The sequence below is a fragment of the Geotrypetes seraphini genome, chromosome 10, assembly GCF_902459505.1.
Source record: "Geotrypetes seraphini chromosome 10, aGeoSer1.1, whole genome shotgun sequence".
Classification (NCBI taxonomy): Eukaryota; Metazoa; Chordata; class Amphibia; order Gymnophiona; family Dermophiidae; genus Geotrypetes; species Geotrypetes seraphini.
Window position 1 is genome coordinate 22,748,138 of NC_047093.1, and position 21,484 is coordinate 22,769,621.

At 45.8% G+C, this 21,484-nt stretch overlaps 1 protein-coding gene across 1 annotated transcript in view; it reads right to left on the reverse strand.

Moving 5' to 3' along the window:
• The window catches only part of STXBP4 (syntaxin binding protein 4), a 177,529-nt gene that overhangs the window by 95,151 nt on the left and 60,894 nt on the right, over nt 1–21,484 (reverse strand). The window contains 1 exon segment of the mRNA XM_033961059.1: nt 10,461–10,526. Coding sequence (XP_033816950.1) covers nt 10,461–10,526 — 66 coding nt within the window.

Below are 21,484 nucleotides of genomic sequence, written 5' to 3' on the forward strand. Positions count from 1 at the left end.
AGACGTGATGAAGTATATGGTATCAAAAGTCTAGTGATAAATTCCGGTTGGCCACTGTTTCTTGTTTTAAAAGTCAGTAATAGTGTTTTGTAAGTGACTCGGTATAAATGGCTTTGAAAATGCCTTTCACATAGATCCAGTAAGTTTGAAGCACAAATCTGTTCTATAGTGCCAATTATAAATTGCTGAATTTTCCTTTTCTTATAACGCGTTTATGTACCCACTGAATATCCAGAAACCGCCTGGTAACTTCTGGCCTCCGAAGTTCTGGAATGATGGTTCCGGGATAGAAAGTGCCACTATAAGATACTGAAAAAGTGTGAAACTGCTTTTTCAGCTCCTTGGCTGGCTAAGAATTTGGATATATAATGCGGTTCATAGTCTAAAACGCGCGAGGACAAAGGTGCGCCGACAACCGAGCGCGGACAACTGAGCGCAGGACTTCATCGCGCGCTTTTGACCCGTCACTATATAATGCAGATGGTCTGCTTGTTAAAACATAATTGACCATCTGAGATCCAAAAGCCATAATATGTATTGCCCCCTTTTGCCAAGCGACACACTAGTTCCTATCTGCTTGGTCCTGTGGGTTTTTGTTGTTTTTTTTGCTTTTTTTAGGGGGGGTTAAACACTATATAGTGTGGAATAAAAAGACTCATGTCTTTTTATAGCTGACATTATTAGCAAATTACTATAGGTGATATATCCTAAAGCAGTGGAAGAATAACTATCCAGTGATATCAGTTCATTCTTTAATGAAGCAACAACAGAATTATAAATCGGTTATTTCAGATTCATGACGAACCAATCCAATATAAGATATTCGCCAAAGTTTTGCCTCTTCATATTTGGCTTAAAACATGCCGACTTGAGAAAAATGGGGCAATTTCTGAAATAGGAATGGGCGGGGGGGGGGGGGGGGGAGTAAGAACAAAGACTCAGCATTCCCGCAGGGAGATCCCTTTGAATGAGTGCGGCGTACAAAAGATCCTACAGCCATTTCCTACCTCAGCTATGGAACCGACTATCCACATAGATCAGGTTGCTAGACTCACTAATGACCTTTCGCAGAGCAGTAAAGACCTTCCTCTTCCGCCAACTGGGCCATTAAAAACTGCCTCCTCAATATACTTCTAGTACTCTTCGCTATGACCAGTCTGGTCTCTAGAATAAGCTCTGTTATTGTCTACTGTAACCTATTTGTTGTCATGACTAGTCTGTTTTCAAAATGATTGTGAATGTCTACTTGTAACTCATTCTGAGCTTCTGGGAGAACGGGATAGAAATTGAAATAAATAAATAAGGAATGTGGAAAGACAATGGACCAAACTGAAAGGAGCTATAATAAGAATAGATTTTTGCGGTTAAGAAAGCAAAGAAAAAGAAAACCATCATGGTTTTCCAAGGAGATGTCTGTTATTGAGAAAGACATGGGGGAAGCCACTGCTTGCCCTGGATCAGAGCATGGAATGTTGCTACTCGTTGGGATTCTAGAATCTTGTTACTCTCTGGGATTCCGGAATCTTGCTATTCTTTGAGATTCTGTATGGAATGTTGCTAATCTTTGGGATTCTAGAATCTTGCTACTCTCTGGGATTCCAGAATCTTGCTATTCTTTGAGATTCTGTATGGAATGTTGCTACTCTTTGGGATTCTAGAATCTTGCTACTCTCTGGGATTCCGGAATATTGCTATTCTTTGAGATTCTGTATGGAATGTTGCTACTCTTTGGGTTTTGGCCAGATACTAGGGACCTGGATTGGCCACCGTGAGAACGGGCTACTGGGCTTAATGGACCATTGGTCTGACCCAGTAAGGCTATTCTTATGTTCTTATGATTGGAAAAAGGTGGCTATAGCCCCTTTTCACAAAAGGTGGGAAGCTACAGGCTGCTAAGTGGTGGGGAAAGTAACAGAATCGCTGCTGAAGAAAAAGATTGTGAGATTTTTACAGTACAGTGCAGTGGCTTGCAAGATTCAAAGCAACCTGGTTTCACCAATGGCAGACCATCCCAAACAAATCTGAATGATTTCTTTGACTGGGTATCTAGAGGACTAGGCAAGAGGACATGCACTAGATCACTGGAGGACCACCAGGCCAGTCGGGTTTTCAGGATAGCCCTAATGAATATGCATGAGAGAGATCAGCATATAATGGAGGTGCCAGGCATGCAAATCTGCTCCATGCATATTCATTAGGGCTGTCCTGAAAACCCGACTGGCCTGGTGGTCCTTCAAGACAGGGTTGGGAACCACTGCGCTAGATAGTGTACTTGGACTACAGAAAATCCTTAGATACGGTTCCTCATAGAGATCTTATAGATAAACTGAGTAACCTTGGGGGTAGGTCCCAGGGTTATCAACCGGATTAAAATCTGATTGACTGACATTAAGTTAGTCCAATAACAAAGGTATATTTTTTTATGCTTTTGTTTTATTTCTACATATTAACTTATTCAGCCAAAGCCCAAATTTTTGATTTTGATAGCATCCATTTGCAAAAAAATTATTACAGCAAGCAATAATGTTTGCTGTTTTGAAAACTCTACTTTCTGGCAGCTGCACGACAACAAAACTGAGAAGCAATTAGCAGCAAACTTTCCCAGTCTCCTTTCCCAGTAATAATAATAATCATCATGATAAATCCAGACAAACCCCGTTTTCTTAGTTGCAAGAGCACTGTAAGTAATGCATCAATTATTTTAGGGCCCCACAGTCAGCCTCCTGCAGATCCGTTTTACACTTATCAACAAAAGCAGGGTTGACATGATTTCCCACAGAGAATTCAATTCTGCAAAATTTTCCTTCAGTTTTATGGTGAAGGTTTTGCTTATGACAGATGCCAGACTAACGCTGGAAAGTGAAATCTAATTGGCCTGTAGCACCATACTGCAGTAGCACATAAGAACCCCGAACCCTTTTGCCTTCCCCCCACTCAAAGGCACACAACGCAAGAAAATGTTTGACAACCTTCTGGAAACACAAGCAGCAAAACTCAACCATTCCATCTCTAACCTGCTGACAACATCGGACGACTTCAAAACATTCCGTAAAAAAATCAAAACCCTGCTTTTCAAAAAATTCATCCAAATATCTTAAACCCTCTTCACCTACCTCCATAGAATTCACCTACTGCCAGATAATTTCTCCCCCAAATATCCCACCTAAACACCTTTCAAGTAAACAGACCCCTAAAATAGATTGTAATCTTGCCTACTCTAACTGTATTCCATTTGCTAATATCACACAGTTCGGCACTGTCAGTTTACTATCCAACCCGTAAGATCCCCTAGAATTCTATCCAACTACCCCCCATTAAAAAAAAAAAAAAAAAAAAATATTGTATCTTCACTGGAAAATGTCCAGTCAAATCTTTTGTAATCCGCCTTGAACTGCAAGGTATAGGTGGAATAGAAATCCGTAATGTAATGTAATGTAATGTAAAACCTCCAAAACTGCTCTACCAATCTACTATCGTCCTGACCCAGATTCTGGGAGGAGTAAGGCAAGCTTAGTGCCATATCCGTACACCACATATAACACGCACAAATTGCAAAGTCATGTGAAAACAAACAGCCCCCCCCCAAAAAAAAAAAAAAAACATTCATAATGTGCCCATGTTATTTCTGTGAAAATGCAGTTTATGGCAGCATTGGTCAAAGTCCTACGTTCTCTTTTGCATCCTCTCCTTTCCCCCTCCCCGTAATTATCCTGAAAAATCTGGCATCTCATCCATTCCCTTCTTCTCCTACCTCCCCTCCATCCTGCAGTCCTCCAGCTGAATCCGATACCTTTCCTTTGCCTATCCACCATCCTTCCCCGCAGTCCTCCTTACTTTGGTTCTGATTCACTCAGGCAGCTTTGAGCAGCATCGGAGGGCCTTTCCTCTGGTGCATCACACTTGTTATGGCAGGGGAAAGGCCCCCCCGATGCTCCTCAAGAATACCTGTGTGAATTAGATGCAAAGTTAAGAAGGTCTGTGAGGAAGGAGAGTGGGTAGCGGAGGAAGGGAAAGGGAGAAATATTAGATATCAGATTCGGCCAGAAGACTGTAAGGAGGAGAAGGGGGAGGGAAAGATACCGGATTTGCACAGGACTGTGGGAAGGAGAGGAAGCGAAAGAGAGAACTACTCAATACTAGGTGATCTGGTTGTTAAAAAAAATTTGGTATAGCATGATCATGCTTATTGCGTGTGGGGGGAAGGAGGGTCTGCCAGTTTGCAAAATCACATTATGGGCTCCTTTCACTAAGCTGCGTTAGGGCTTTAACGCGTGGAATAGCGCGCGCTAGACCTTAACGCCAGCATTGAGCTGGTGTTAGTTCTAGCCGCGTAGCGTGTGGTGTAGCGCACGGTAATTTCCTAAGTGCGCCAAAAACGCTAGCGCACCTTAGTAAAAGGAGCCCTATATGTGTGAAAATATGGTAATCTCAGCATCTCTTCCACAGCTCTATGGGTGCTTCTGAGCTAGCAGTGTAGGCAGGAACAACTGGGAAGAATTTACATAGTAACATAGTAGATGACGGCAGATAAAGACCCGAATGGTCCATCCAGTCTGCCCAACCTGATTCAATTTAAATTATTATTTTATTTTTTTTTTCTTCTTAGCTATTTCTGGGCGAGAATCCAAAGCTTTACCCGGTACTGTGCTTGGGTTCCAACTGCCGAAATCTCTGTTAAGACTTACTCCAGCCCATCTACACCCTCCCAGCCACTGAAGTCCTCCCCTGCCCATCCTCCTCCAAACGGCCATGCACAGACACAGACCGTACAAGTCTGCCCAGTAACTGGCCTAGTTCAATCTTTAATATTATTTTCTGATTCTAAATCTTCTGTGTTCATCCCACGCTTCTTTGAACTCAGTCACAGTTTTACTCTCCACCACCTCTCTCGGGAGCGCATTCCAGGCATCCACCACCCTCTCCGTAAAGTAGAATTTCCTAACATTGCCCCTGAATCTACCACCCCTCAACCTCAAATTATGTCCTCTGGTTTTAGCATTTTCCTTTCTCTGGAAAAGATTTTGTTCTACGTTAATACCCTTTAAGTATTTGAACGTCTGAATCATATCTCCCCTGTCTCTCCTTTCCTCTAGGGTATACATATTCAGGGCTTCCAGTCTCTCCTCATACGTCTTCTGGCGCAAGCCTCCTATCATTTTCGTCGCCCTCCTTGTGGGCCAAATGCTCCTTAACAGATGACACCAAATATATATGCCTGGAACAGACTGCCCGAGTCGTTAGGTCAAGCTCCATATCTAGCAGTATTAAAATCCAAGCTAAAAGCTTTCAACTCTTCACCCCACTTACCGTAAGATACCCATGTCCATCCTGCCATTCTCTCTGCAAAAAACTCCCCAATCCCTATATGTCTGTCTGTCCAAATTAGATTGTAAGCTCTTCTGAGCAGGGACTATATATTACAAGTTAAATGTACATGTACAGCATTGTGTATGCCTTTCAGGCTTTACAAATTAGTAATAATACACATCCAAGCAATGCAAAGAGTACTAATAACATTTTAACTTTCAATCACTTTAATTTATCCACGTCACACGAGTCACAACTAGAGCCAACAAGAGAATGCAGCTCCTCCTTCTCAGCCCCAACCCAACTTGGCAGTAACCAAGTCACCAACTGGAATGCAAATGGCAGAAACATAGCTAAACATTCTATAAATTATTTTATAAAGTTGATCTATTATGAGAATTAAGTCTTCTTGCATTTTTAGGAAAAGGGAAAGGAAGAAAGATGTATTATGATATTAGATTCATGAGCAATACAATATAAACATAAATGAACCCCACCCCCACCACACACACACAAAAAAATATTAAGTACTGCAAGCAATTTTGAAAATGTCTGCAACACAAGCTCCTGGATAAAATCCCTCTGCTGGTTCTCAGCAGTCAACCCTTAAATACTTCTGAGAAAATTCTAATCTTCAGCCTTTGGTAATCTACTAGCATTGAAGTCTTTAGTAGAGAGCTGACCTTCAGAATTAATTAGATTTATGATGACCAAGAAATACACGAGGACCTCAAGTGGTACAATAAGGTACTGCACTTAATAACAGAAAAGAAATACACACTAGAGAATGACTCGGTGGTTGTTACCCGCGGCTAGCCGCAGGTAACCCGCCAAAACAGTGACCAAAAAAAAAGATCACCGTGAGTTCGGGGACAAGGCCATTCACCGCCCCGTGGAGCGGTGAATGGTAGCACGGGGCGGTGAACAAGTAGTGAATGCGCGGTGAACGACGGTTCGATCTGGCAGCCCACTCTCTCCCGCTGGCTGTCCATGCATCTCGCTCCCTCCTTTTCCCTTACCTTTTCTTCTTGAAACTGGCGATTTCTATAAGGCTACAAGCTGTATTACAGCCAGAGCCTTGAAGTTGCGTCACGTTGCCTGCTGGAAAACGCAACTTCCTGGTTCCGGTTGCATCGGAGGAGACTTTTCTAGTAGGCAACCCGACGCGACTTCAAGGCTCCGGCTGTAATACAGCTCGTAGCCTTATAGAAGTCGCCAGTTTCAAGAAGAAAAGGTAAGGGAAAAGGAGGGAGGGAAATGTATGGCTGGCCGGCAGGAGGGAGCTGCTGGACCGCGTGAAGGGTGCTGGGGATGGGGGGATGGAGAGGAGAAGACGCTGAAGACGGTGACGGGGCGGTGAAAGAGACAGCGGGGACGGTGAAAGGACCAGCGGGGACAGGGCAGTGCAGAGGATGGTGGTTCGGGGATGGGGACAGAATTTTTCCCCGTGTCATTCTCTAATACACACCATAAGAACATAATATGGGGTCCATCTAGCCCTGTATCCTGTTTCCAACAGTGGCCAATCCAGACAGACCACACTACATGTGACAGTCTCTGGGAAAGTTAATTAAAGTAGCGGATCCAAAAAGTTAAGAATGGCCAATTTTCATGTCATGGGTCCATAAGCTGTCTGTAAAAGTTACATGTTTGAATTTCTGTAACCTTTTTCTTTGTTCACATAAAAGGATAGGATTTGGACTGTTGCATTACAAATTGTTTACCACGGCTAAGCTAATCTTCACAAAAAGTAAATTTGACCATGTCTCCCCGCTCCTGTTCAAACTTCACTGGCTTCCAGTAATCTCCAGGGTCCACTTTAAATGCGCCTGCCTAACTTTTTAAGATCCTACACGGCATCCTTCCTCCCCTTATTCCACTATCTTGGAATTCCTCAAATCCTGATACCACCAGATCCACCCAAAAATTCAAACTATCCTTCCCCTCGTTAAAAGGCGTATCCCGTGCAGGAAAACTAGGGACATCCCTCTCCTTCAGAATCACAGAGCTCTGGAATAACCTTACTACCCCACTTCGGAATCTGGGCTCCCTCCAACTATTCTGAAAACATCTGAAAACTTGGCTATTCTCAAAAATGTAATACTTCCTCCCTCTATGGTATACTAAGTCCCTCTAAACCAGGGATCTCAAAGTTCCTCCTTGAGGGCCGCAATCCAGTCGGGTTTTCAGGATTTCCCCAATGAATATGCATTGAAAGCAGTGCGTGCACATAGATCTCATGCATATTCATTGGGGAAATCCTGAAAACCCGACTGGATTGCGGCCCTCAAGGAGGGACTTTGAGACCCCTGCTCTAAACATTCTTTATACTAAGTTCCTGTAACCGTTCATCGGAGTTCCTTCTTTATACCAGTTCCTATAAACCGTGACGAGCTCTACGATTGTGGAGAGGATGCGGTATACAAACTTAAGGTTTACTTTAGACAGAATTAAAGCCTCATTTAAAAAAAATTTCTGTTGACTTTAGTCATCTTTTCCCAGAGCTTGTGACATATACCCTAAATGCCTGTGTTCGAACATTTTCTCAATGGTGAAGCATAGGTCAAACCAGCACATGCAGACAGCAGGCCTTTAAGAAGCCAATTCCACACGGCAGTGCTTGGAGGACATGTAGTCTGTTTTGTTCTTTTACAAACCATCCCCCTCTTTTACTAAGGAAAGTTAGCCATTTTAGCACGCGCTAAACGCTAACGCATCCATAGAATATAATGGACACATTAGCATTTAGCACGCGCTAAAACGGCTAGCTCGCCTTAGTAAAAGAACCCCTACGTTTGTATTGTCATGGCCTAAACGCTTCTGTCTGCTTTCATTTCCTGCCTCTCAGTCTCGTCTTTCCTCTTGAATCTAAATTTCTTCTTCCTCTTCTGACAGATACTTGGCTGTAAAGTCACAGAGAGCAGCATTCCTATTCCAGTGGAAAGTACAGTGGTACCTTGGTTTACGAGCATAATTTGTCCAAGAAGCATGCTCATAATCCAACGTAGTCGTATATCAAAGCAACTTCCCCATAGGCCGTAATGGCAATGCTGAAAATTCGTTCCACAACCCGAAAGGTGCCAAGGAACTGGGAGGAAGTGGTGAGGGGTGGCCCAGGGGTGTGTATCTGTCGGGTGCCAGGTGCTGCAGCGCCGTCTCAAAGAAACGCCTCCTCCGTCCGCCAGCTGATGGAGAACCCCTGAGCTTTGGGGAGATGCCTCTTCTGTCCTCCAGCCGCTGGATAATCCCTGAATCCACACAGCGCCGCTTCAGTGGGGATGCCTCTTCCATCCGCCAGACAGCCCTCCACGTCGGGTGCCTTCTGAACCATGCTGAAGAGCCTCTGAGCCCACGCAGCCGAGCGCCATCCCACCTGCACGTTGCGTATGATCAAGCACAACGTTGATGATTGACGTTGTACGTGATCTTACGCAACGTGTAGGTGGGACGGCGCTCGGCTGCGTGGGCTCAGAGGCTCTTCAGCATGGTTCAGAAGGCACCCGGCGTGGAAGGCTGGCTGGCGGATGGAAGAGGCATCCCCCTGAAGCGGCGCTGCCTGCAGCTGCAAGTGCTCGTTTATCGGGACGCTGCTCGGTTTGCGAGACAAAAGTTTGCCGAGTGTTTTGCTCCATCTTGCAAAACACTCGCAAACCGCGTTACTCGCAAACCAAGGTTCCACGTATATGAAATGCGCCATGTCTACAGAAAATATTTAATTTTTTTTTAACAATAAGAGCATAAGAATAGCCTTACTGGATCAGACCAATAATCTATCTAGCCCAGTAACCTGTCTTCACGGAGGCCAATCCAAGTCACATGTAGGTGGCAAAAATCCAAATAGTAGCAACATTCCAAGCTACCGATCCAGGACAAGCAGTGGCTTCTCCCATGTCTGTCTCAACAGCAGACTATGGATTTTTCCTCTAACCTTTTGTAAAACTAGCTACATTAATCTGTGAAGATGTTATTCTTCCCTCTGCCTCTCAGTTTTTTCCCTACATATATGAGGAAAAATATTTGAAAAAATGTTTCTTTAAAGTTATTTTTTATATATATAGTGATTAGAAAAAAGAATGTGTGAACAGTGGTGTAGCGAGGGCGGGAGGTGCCCATGGCGATGGTGTCACTTGCTCTCTTCTCTGCCCGTCCCTCCCCCTCCTCCCTGCTATACGCATGCGCATGTGGTTAGAGCTACAGCCTCGGCACCCTGAAGTTGTGGGTTTGAATCCCGCACTGCTCACTGTGACCCTGGGCAAGTTACTTAATCCCCATTGCCACAGGTACATTAGATAGAGTGGGAGCCCACCGGGACAGTTAGGGAATAATACTTTTGAGTACCTGAATAATTTGTAATCCGCATAGAATTGTAGGATATGTGGAATATAAATTATTAAGGAAAAAAAAAAACCCAACCTTCCCTGTTGCAAGCAGCATCTCCAACTTGCTGTTCACACTGGTCTTGGCTCTCTCTCTCTGACATCACTTGCTGGTCCTGTGAACAGGAAGTGATGTCAGATGGACAGCCGAGGCCGGTGCGAGCTGCATATTGGAGTTGCTGCTCGTGCTGGCATACAGCTAAAGGTATCCAGTGGGGAGGGAAGGCGTGGGGGAAGGAGGGGAAGGAGTAGAGAGGAAGAGAGGTGCCAGTGCCCCCACCAAGACAGTGCTCAGTGGTCCATCCTCTCCACCCCCTCCTTACTACACCACTGCGTGTGAGAGAGGGCAGAGCTGTGACCTTACAGAAGGGGCTAAGGCTAAAATTGACAGGCAATGGGAGGAGTCTTGGAAGGCAAGAGTCCCTGCAAGTGCCCAGTAAGCCCAAGGCTTATTGTAACTAGGAGAGAGCACCGACCCACACAGGCACCAACAAGTGTGCCAGCATATCCCCTGCTTGTCTCGGGAGAATATATTTTCCACATATTAAAAAAATGAAAAATGTGGGTTAAGTGAGGATTTAATAGTGAATTCTTGAGCACAACAAAAAAATATAGGCAAGGAATCAAAGATTCTGAGATTGAAAAACCAGAAGAAACCAGCTGAAGTTATGGAAAATAATGAGTACTAAAGGAATTCAAGCTTATTTTAATCACAGAAAGTAATCTTTGTAAACATAATCACCATTGTGCAGAGGAACAGGGAAAAATAAAGCTTACTTGTTTCACTTTTCGAAGCTCCTCAGATAACTGTTTCCTATGCCTTTCAGAGTCACACAGCTGTTTCTGAGAAAGAAAATGCAAGAATACACTGAGAATTAGACCAATGCATTTGAATTTCATTCATCCCAATGTGGGGCCATTACTCTCCTTATGCACCTTAGCATCCTCTAGCTTTCACCATCACCTTTTCAACCTGTTGGGTCACCTTAAGATCATCACAAATTATCACACCCAAATCCCACTTCTCTTTCATGCACAAAAGTTCTTCATCTCCTAAACTGTACCGAGCTTCGCTAGGTCCTTCCTCGTGTTATTCATACCACCAGGGGCAAATCTTACCTGACAGTCATTCAAGCAATATCATGTACAAAAATGTTAAAATGAACAGGCCCATGAACGGAACCTTGAGGCAGAGAGATCTCCATTGACCACTACTCTCTGTCACCTTCCACTCAACCAGTTCCTGACCCAGTCTGCCACTTTGAGGCTAATACCCAATCTGCCTCGGAATGTCCACAAAGTAGCCAGTTTTGGCATTGGTGCTAGCCAGGTATTTTTGGCAGCACTGTTCAGTTAAGTGCCGCTGAATATGCCTGTTTAGCCCTGGACAAATGATATAAAGTCAGGAACTGCTTCTTGCTATTTAAATCACTTTGAAGACTGACCTCATAATTTACAAGCAGCTGCTGAAAGTAACTGCACAAAATTATGACCTTGAAAGCTGCTTAAATAAATATGCTTTCAGTCCTTTACAATAAGCTAATGTACAGTGCTACATACGTCTAGCAGTGCTATAGAAATGATAAAGTTGTAGTAGAAGGAGTTGATTTAAGTTCCTGTGGGAGTTAATGCCACAAGACTGGTCCCATCATTGAAAAAATGGTTCATAGTTAAACGCGCGCAAGACAATGAAGCGCAGGATAAATGTGCACAGGCCTATATCGTGCAAGACAACAGCGGGCAAGACAAATGTGCGCTGACACATGAACGGATAAATGCGCGCAGGTCTATATTCAGTATTGTGTTTCCATATAAATATTGTGGTCCTTTGCCCCTATTGCCTCCTTCCTATGCCCCCAGTGCCTCCTTCCTAAGTCTTTAGTGCTTCAAATGCCTCCTTTGCCCCCAGTGTTTCCTTCCTATGCCCACAGTGCCCCTTCTTCCCGCTACTATGTGCCTATCTGACCCCAAGCTAACCTGCTTCATCCCTCCCCCTCCTGGTCCTTCTGTCTCCTTCGCTGTGGGGTTGTCACCTGTTCCCTCTGCAGAAGGATTGGATCATGATTATGAATATTATGAGTGTACTCTTGTAACCCATCTGCATGAGATGCAGATACTTTGACGCCAATACAACCAACCAGGCTACCTACTAGAGGTATGTAGTAGAGAGTTGCGTGGGGACAGAAATCCCACCCGTCCCCGCCAAAGTCCCACCCGTCCCCGTGAGGACTCCCACCTGTCCCCACCCGTCCCCGCGAGGAATCCCTCCATCCTCACCCGTCCCCGCGAGGAATCCCTCCGTCCCCGCCCGTCCCCGCGAGGAATCCCCTATGTCCCTGCGAGGAATCCCCTACTTCCCCGCCCGTCCCTATAAACTACAGAAATAGTTATTTCATTTAATTATGCTACTGAATTAAAGGCTCCGGTAGAAACCCATTTAAAAATAAGCAAAAAGACTTTATTAATTTGGAAATATTAATTGGGAAGAATACATACTTTGTAAACGGGTTTCTACCAGAGCCTCTAATGTTTATAAATTTTTATCAACACAACTAATATACTACTTTATCCTTAAGCAAAAAAAAAAAAGAATTTTTTTCCTACCTTTGTTGCCTGGTTTCTGCTTTCTTCATATTCTCATTCAATTCCTTCCATCCACTGCCTCTCTTCTCTCTGTGTCTTCCATTTGCTCTGTTACTGTGCCTCTCCCTTTCCCCCCCCTCCCAAATTGGTCTGGCACCCATATTTTTCCCTCTACTCCCCCCATAGTCTGGCACCTCTATCTTCTTCCCTGCCAGGGTCTTCTCCCCATTCCCTCTTCCCCATTTCCTTCCAGTGTCCTTCTCCCCCACCATCTTCCCCATGTCCTGTCAGGCAGCATCCTTCTCCCCCCTCTGCCTTCCCCATGTCCTTTCAGCGTCCTTCTCCCCCCTCTGTCTTCCCCATGTCCTTTCAGCGGCCTTCTCCCTCCTCTGTCTTCCCCATGTCCTTTCAGCGGCCTTCTCCCCCCCTGTTTTCCCCATTTCCTTTCAGTGGCCTTCTCCACCCCTGTTTTCCCCATGTCCTTTCAGTGGTATTCTCCACCCCTTTGTCTTCCCCAGTGCTTTCAGGGTCCTTCACCCCCCTCTGTCTTCCACATGTGCTTTCAGCATCCTTCCCCCCCTCCTCCCGTTTACCCCATGTCCTTTCAGCGTCCTTCTCCACCCCTTTGTCTTCCCCAGTGCTTTCAGCGGCCTTCTCCCCCCTTAAGCGTCTTTTCTTCTCCACTCCACCTTTCCTCCCTCCCTGCCCCTTACCTTTGTGGCGTTTCCGCACCCGACCGACAACAGAACAGGCCCGGTCGGACAAATCTCCCTGTCCTGTAGCCGCGAATCTAAATTACCTTCTTACAGCAGCTGGAGTATTGAAGCTGCTGTAAGAGGTAATTTAGATTAGCGGCTACAGGGCAGGGAGGTTTGTCGGCCGGGCCTGTTGTCGGTCGATCGGGGGACCTGACCGGCTGTGCACATTCTTCGGGGCGGACCGCCCCCTCCCCCCTCTTTCGTTCGCCATTGCCTTCTTCCTACCTGCCCTGCCGCACACAGCCGACCGGAAGTCTTCCTGATGTCAGCGCTGACATCGGAGGAAGGGAGGGCTTTGCTTAAGCCCTCCCTCCGACGTCAGCTCTGACATCGGGAAGACTTCCGTTCGGCTGTGTGCTGCGACAGTGCAGGTAAGGAGGAGGAGACTACCCTCGCGGTTCGAATGCACTGCGATCCAACCCCGCAGGAACCCCGCGACCCTCGGAGGCGTCCCCACGGGATCCCCGCGACCCTAGGGGGCATCCCCATGGGATCCCCGCAATCCTAGGGGGCGTCCCCACGGGATCCCCGTGACCCAAAGGGGGAACCCGCGGGATCCCCGTGGGATTCCCGTCATCCCCGTTCCCGTGCAGCTCTCTAGTATGTAGCATTCATTAAGTTCTGTTATTTACTTTCTTTTTAGGTTTGCCACCCTTACTCATTTATTTGTTTTTTTTTCTTTTCCCTGAAGGATACCACTGTTCTATGATGTGGACTCATCCCATTACTTTACATATCCTTTGTCTTGAATAAGGAGAAATTAAGTTCTTACCTGCTAATTTTCTTTCTGTTAGCTTGTAGACTGGTATAGTCCTTACGAATGGGTTATATACCTCACTGCTACCAGCAGGTGGAGACTGAGCACAAACTTGTATATCAGTATAGCTTCCCCTCTTGCAATCCAGTCTGCCGAATAGCCAAGCAGAACCTAGAAAAGACTTCAACTGAAAAAAAGTATAACACACTCCGAACAGGAGTGGAAAAAATAACAAATACTTATAAACTACTGTTGGAACATGTGTAGAACTGAATCCTGGTATAGAAAACAAACCCCACAGCTCACCAGCTAAGCCAGCTGAGCCATTAGCCGCTGTTCTTACTTCTCCCTAGCCCTAAAAAAATTCTAGAACCCGCAGAAAAAACAAAATCTGCACATGAGCAAAACAAAAACCTGCAATCACTGCACAAAGACAGACAGGGTGGGGGACTATACCATTCTACAAGCTAACAGAAAGAAAATTAGCAGGTAAGAACCTAATTTCTCCTTCTATATCGCTTGGTAGATTGGTATAGTCCTTATGAATGGGACATACCAAAGCAGTATCTATTAAGGGTGGGACCCCCCAAAGGGCCAACACCTAGAACATGTTCACCAAATACTGCGTCTCGACACGCTTGAACATCCACATGGTAGTAGTGTCTTACAAAGGAATGCAGAGAAGACCAAACTGCAGCCTTGCAAATATCCACTGGAGACACTAGAAAAGACTCAGCCCAAGAAGCTGCCTGACCCCTAGTGGAATGAGCCTTGAGAAATTCTGGAACAAACTTCTTCTTTAGAAGATAAGCGGAAGCAATAGGATCCTTGATCCAGCGCGCAATAGTATTATTATTATTAAGTTCTTATATACCGCCATACCCAAAGAGTTCTAGGCAGTTCACATCAATTAAATTAGGATCCGGTCTGAACACGGATTTACAAAATTTTGTCGGAATTACAAGCAACGAGGAAGGAAGTATTGGGGTTTTAGCAGAAGTTTATCATAGTTGGATTGGAAGAGATGAGGGAGTGAGAGGGAACCAAGGGAGGGGAGGGGGAGAGAAAGGAGGGGGTGGGGCGGGAGTTGGATTGTTGCGGGGAATAAGGGTTAAGGGTCCTGTTCGCGGAAAAGGTATGTTTTGAGAAGTTTTCTGAAGTCGAGGTAGGTCGGGGCCTCAAGCATCATTTGGGCTAGCCAAGGGTTCAGCTTAGCCACCTGGAAGGCGAAGGTTTTGTCGAGGAATCTTTTGAGCTGGCATAATTTTATGGAGGGGAAGGCAAACATCTGAATTCTGCGGGATTTCTTATTGGTGCAATACATAGTGAAATGGGGGGAGAGGTATTTTGGTGAAAGACCAAATACTGTTTTGTAGCAAATGCAGGCGAACTTGAAAAGGACTCGGGATTCGAAAGGTAGCCAATGCAGTTGGTGGTAGAAGGGAGTGATGTGTTCAGGCCGAAAATGAGGCGGACGGCTGTGTTTTGAATCAGTTTTAGTCTTCTGGTGATTTTCTTTGTGGAGCTTAGGTAAATGATATTGCAGTAATCCAGTATACTGAGAATAGAGGATTGTACTAGTAGGCGGAATGCGGTGTCATCAAAGTATTTCTTTATGGTACAGAGTTTCCAGAGCTCCGAAAGGCCTTTCTTAACAGTGAGGTCGGTGTGATTTTCTAGGGATAAATGTTTGTCAAGCGTGACTCCTAGTGTTTTTAATGTTTGTTCGAGTGGGAAAACCAATCCTTTCACTTGGATTGTGGTGTCTTTGATTTTGTCTTTGGGGGTGGCCAGGAAGAATTTTGTTTTGTCCGGGTTTAGTTTTAGTCTGAAGGAGAGCATCCAGAGTTCTATCTGACTGAGTATGCTAGTGATGTAGGTGAGAAGTTCCTGGGATAGACTGGTTAGAGGGATGACAATTGTGATGTCATCTGCATAGATGAAGAATTTGAGCTTAAGTTTGTGAAGGAGGTTACTGAGGGAGGCGAGGTAGATATTGAACAGGGTGGGGGACAGGGGGGGAGCCTTGCGGCACACCACAGAAGTTAACCCAGCTGTAGGAGAAATTGTCATTTTTGCGTACCCTGTAAGATCTGTTTCGTAGAAACCCTTGGAACCAGCTGAGGACCTGGTCGGAGATGCCAATGTGGGCCAGGCATTCCAGGAGAATAGTGTGGTCGACTAAGTCAAATGCACTGCTCAGGTCAAATTGCAAGATCAGGGCGATGGAGCCCGGCCTGAAGAGTATGTGCAAGTGGTCAAGTAAGGAGGCTATAATGGTCTCTGTGCTGTGGTCCGTGCGGAAGCCCGATTGATTGTCGCTTAGGATATTGAATTTTTCCAGGTATGCAGAGAGTTCTGCTTTTACTGCCCCTTCCGCAATTTTGGTGAATAGCGGTATGCTAGCAATTGGTCTGTAATTGGAAGGTGCATTGGAAGGTTCCTTTATGCTTTTTATGATTGGGGTTATTAAGATATGGCCTTGCTCTAGAGGAAAGTTTCCTGCGGATAGTAGGGAGTTGACCCATGATAGCATGTTTGCTTTGAAGTGGATCGGAGCCATTTTCATAACATTTGGGGGGCAGGTATATAGTTTGCAGAAGGAGTTGGTTTATTTGTTATAATATTTGTTGAAGGTTTTCCAGTCGATTGTGGTAAATTGGTTCCAGTAGCCTTAGAAGTGCCATCCCCTTCACGAGGAACTGCTAGAAGGACAAAAAGATGATCTGATTTCCTGATCTCTTGGGTCCCCTGCACATAAGAGCGAAGGGCCCTACTGACATCCAATTTGCGCAGTTGTTGTTGCTCAGAAGAGCCCTCTCGACTACCCAACACTGGGAGGACTACAGATTGATTGACATGAAAATGAGAAATTACTTTTGGCAGATTAAGATAACCTCAAGACAACCTGCTCCCTAGAAAACTCCAAGAAGGGAGCCCTACAAGAGAAAGCCTGCAGCTCAGAAACATATCTAGCTGAAGTAATGCCACCAAGAAGAGTACTTTAAGATTAAGGTCCTTCAAAGAGCAGTCGCCCAACGGTTCAAAAGGAGGGTGCACTAGAACTGACAGAACCAGATTCAGATCCCAAGAAGGAACAGAGGGCCGCACGGGAGGCCTGAGCAACTTGGCCACCCGCAAGAAGCGAATCGCATCAGGAATGGCAGTCAAATGCTGACCTTTCACTAATCCCCGAAAGGCTGACAAGGCCACAAGCTGAACCCGGAGAGAAGATCAAGTCAGTCCCCTATCCAGGCCATCCTGCAAGAACTCTAGGATGTTAGGTTGGGAAGCACAAAAAGAGACCACTCCATGTGCATCACACCACTCTTCAAATAGACACCAAACCCTCACATAAGCCCGAGAGGTGGAAAGCCTCCAGGACCTCAAAAGAGTTGAGATCACTTTATCTGATTACCCTTTCTTACCTAGGCAACCCCTTTCAAGAGCCAAGCCATAAGACAAAAGGGACCCAGATCAAACATTGGAATGGGACCCTGAGTTAGAAGGTCGTCCAAGAGAGGCAGAGGAAGAGGATCCGCCACCATATGCCTCACCAGATCCGTGTACCATGGTCGTCGAGGCCAATCCGGAGCCACAAGAACCACGAGGCCCGGATGGTGAATTATGCGGAGAACTCTGCCCACTAATGGCCACGGAGGGAACACATACAACAGCCCCTCCGATGGCCATGGTTGAACCAGAGCATCTAGGCCCTCGGCCTGACCGTCTCTGCGATGACTGAAGAAACGGGGTGTTTTGGCGTTCACACTTGTGGCACTATCAACTGAAAAGCCACCTGGCTTAGACACCACTCTACAGGATCTAGCACGTGACGACTTAGGAGGTCTGCTTGAACATTCTCCACTCTGGCTATGTGGGATGCTGATATTTCTTGAAGGTGCGACTCCGCCCAGACCATGAGCAGAGTCACCTCCTGTGTCACCAAAGTACTCCTGGTGCCTCCTTGATGATTGACATAGGCCACCGCTGTGGCATTGTCTGACAGAACCCTGACTGACTTGCCCATCAGAAAGGATTGAAAGGCTAGCAATGCCAGACGGATGGCTCTGGTCTCCAAGACATTGATTGACCAAGAAGCCTCCTCCATGGACCAGGTGCCCTGAGCTGAGTGACCTAGACACTGAACTCCCCAACCGAGAAGACTGGCATCCATGAGCAGCACCATCCACTATGGCTGGTCCAGACTCGCCCCTTGTACAAGATGGGGGTTCTGGAGCCATCAACGAAGACTGCCCCGAGCTAAGCTTAGAAGTGGAACAGGGTGATCCAGACTGTGCCTCTGAGGCAACCACCTCCAAAGAAGAGCATAGTGAAGAAGACACATCTGGACCTGTGACTACCTCACTACATTGAGGGAAGCCGCCATCGACTCCAAGACTTGGAGGAAATCCTGCACTCGAGGACACCGGGACGCCATAAGCAGGCGAATTTGAGATTGCAATTTGCTTACCCGGGCCTCTGGAAGGAAGACCTTCCCCAAGGAAGTGTCAAACAGCACGCCTAGATACTCCAGGTGCTGAGAGGGAGACAGCTGGCTCTTGGCAAGGTTCACTACCCATCCCAGCGACTGCAAAAACTGCACCACACGAGCCGTGACTTCGCTTGGATCAACCAGTCGTCCAGGTAGAGATGAACTAGAATGCCTGATGGGAGGCCCGAATAGGAATGTGCAAGTAGGCCTCGGTCAGATCTAAAGAGGTCAGAAACTCCCCCGGCTAAACCGCCAGAATCACAGACTGCAGAGTTTCCATGCGGAAGGAAGGCACGTGAAGAGCCTTGTTGACCCCCTTCAAATCCAGGATGGGTCGAAAGGTCCCTTCTTTCTTTGGCACCACAAAGTAAATCGAGTATCACTCCTGCGGGGGAACTGGAACCACCGCATAGAGATCCAACAGTCGTTGAAGGGTCTGATGAAAGGCCTGCTACTTCCACGCCACCTGCGAGGGAGAAGCTGAGTTTAACACCCCCAAGGTCGGATGGATCCACAAACAGGACCCGTCCAAGGTCTATCTGGCACAAAAGGGGAACCCAGGAGTCCAAAACAAAATTCCAACAGTACTAAGAGTGGAGCCGAATTAGTTTTACCACCTGCTTTAATGGAGACTGAGGAGACTGGATTGCAAGAGGGGAAGCTATACTGTACTGATATATAAGTTTGAGCTCAGTCTCCATCTGCTGGTAGCAGTGAGGTATAACCCATTCGTAAGGACTTTACCAGTCTACCAAGCGATATAGAATAAGATCTTTGTTTGGGAATTTTATTGAATAAAGGTTGAAATGTGTTGAAGATCATTGCTCAATACATTTGCATGATAATAGCTACATGAAAATACACTCACGTGTCCCATGTTCTCAGCACATATAAAAAGAGCCTACGTAACCATAGTAATGAAAATGCATTCACATGACCCAGCGATATAAAAGTGACGTCCCTTTACATCATGCGTTGGTCATGTGTAGATTTCTGAGGCGCAACGTAGGTACGACCAAAAATGAGGCCTTTAATGATTTTTAATAACTGACAATTAGATTCACTAAACCCTTCACTTTTCCTTGTACTGCTTCTTTAATGCTAGTACTTGAAATTTACGCAAACTCTAACACTTATGAGGTAGTGATCTTGGCCCATTTCCATTACTGGTATAATGTCACACTCACACCTCATACTACCACCATCACGAAGTGTGAAAATTGTCTTCTTACAAGAACTGGTACCTCATAGAAAAAGGTGAGAATTAACCAGCCCCAAGAATTTACTTCTTAGGGTCAAATTTGATTATACTTGGTTCTGTATCTTGTTCAGATCCAGTTTGCCTTTCAGATAGAGCATTAAGTGCACATCAAAAAGAAAGTGTGATGTATTTTTCTGTTTTGTTTCTTTTTTTTTTTTTATTATGCTGACAAATTTCTTCAGAACATAGCAAAAAAAAAAGTATCAGTGACATTCAGTGTGACTGTGAGGTACACTTTACAACTAGAATCAGCCATGCCAAATAAAATTATATGATCTTATTAATCAATTAAGTACTTACCCTACAGGCTGAAGGAACTTTCTACTTTAGTTACCATATTTTTCGCTCCATAAGACGCACTTTTTTCCACCCAAAAGTGCGTGGAAATCTCAGTGCAACTTATGAAGCGAAGGTGCAAAATTTAAATCCCCCGCACAATTGCAACACCCTCCCCCTGCGCACCAGACACACCACCTTGTTAAACACCGCCCGCCACCTTGTTAAACAGCCCCCTGTACAATTACAAAACACCCCACCTCCGCACCACCCCACCTCCGCACCACCTTTCAGCACCGCTCGCCATCCCCCCAGTACAATTACAAAACACTCCTCCCACGCCGCAGCACCTTTTTTTAAAACAGCCCCCCCCCCCGATGCTGTCGCCGCCGCTGTCGACACTGCCAAACCTTTTTCCAAGCCTGGTGGTCCAGCGTACGGCTCGGTATTTCTCAGCAGCAGGCGCATGCTTCAGGAGCGCGGCGGTCAGGACCAAGCTTTACATGCTCCCACTTGGGCCCATGCCGCTTTCCGAATGGCTGGCTGCAGTTCTCGCAGGTCTCGTGAGAACTGCCAGCAGCCATTTGGAAAGTGTCACGAGCCCAAGCAGGAGCGTGTAAAGCTTGGCCCTGACCACCGTGCTCCTGAATCGTGTGCCTGCTGCCCGGAAATAGTAAGGAGCCATCTAGGGAGGGAGGAAAGAATTTAAAAAAGGTACAGGGTTTAAAAAAAAAAAAAAAAAAAAAGGTACGGGGGCGAGGTATGATTAAAAAGGTACAAGGGGGATGACTAAAGGTACAAAAGGGGGTAAGATTAAAAGGTACACGGGGGGATAATTAAGGGTACAGGGGGGTATGATTATAAAGGTATAAGGGGGGATGATTAAAGGTACAAAGGGGGTATGATTAAAAAGGTGCAAGGGAGATGATTAAAGGTATAAGGGATGATTAAAAAAGGTACTGGGGCACGGGGGGATGATTTAAGGTAATGGGGGCATGTGGGGGGATGGGGATGATTTAAGGTACTTGGGGGGTACGTGGGGGGTATGGGGCCTGTCACTAGGCCTGTCTGCCTGTCACTAGGCCTGTCTGTCACTAGGTCGGTCCTGGAGTGTCCCCTTGTCAGTCGGGTTTTCAGGTTGTCCAAGGTGTTTGTGCATGAGATTGATTTGCATGCACTGCCTCCACTGTGTGTAGGTCTGTTTCGTGTGTGTTCATTGTGGATGTTCTGGGGATCTGGCCCGGGGGAAGGGGGGGGTGGGCCTCCAGGACCGACTTGGGAAACACTGCTCTAGGGGATTTAGGCAATCAGGGTTTTAGAGGAGTGTGCAGGAATATAATGTCAAATTATGTCAAAACAGAAGACAAGAATAAGGAACATTCCATGTAAAGAAATATTAGCAAAAGATGCTTCCTAGGAACAGCAGGATCTGAATTGACCCATAGGAACATCATAGGCAAGAGTGCAAGGAGCAGAGGCACAGGGGAAGCAAGGCTTTCAATGTAAGTTTCCTATATCAAAGGAGGTTATGTTAGAATTCTATACAGGAAAGCACATATCTAAGTTCATTTACAGAATAGACCCCAACTAAGTGCCCAGCTACAAAATTGTTCTCAATGTTCCCATAAGACACTATTTACAATGGCTTGGACAAGATCACCTAAAAATCAA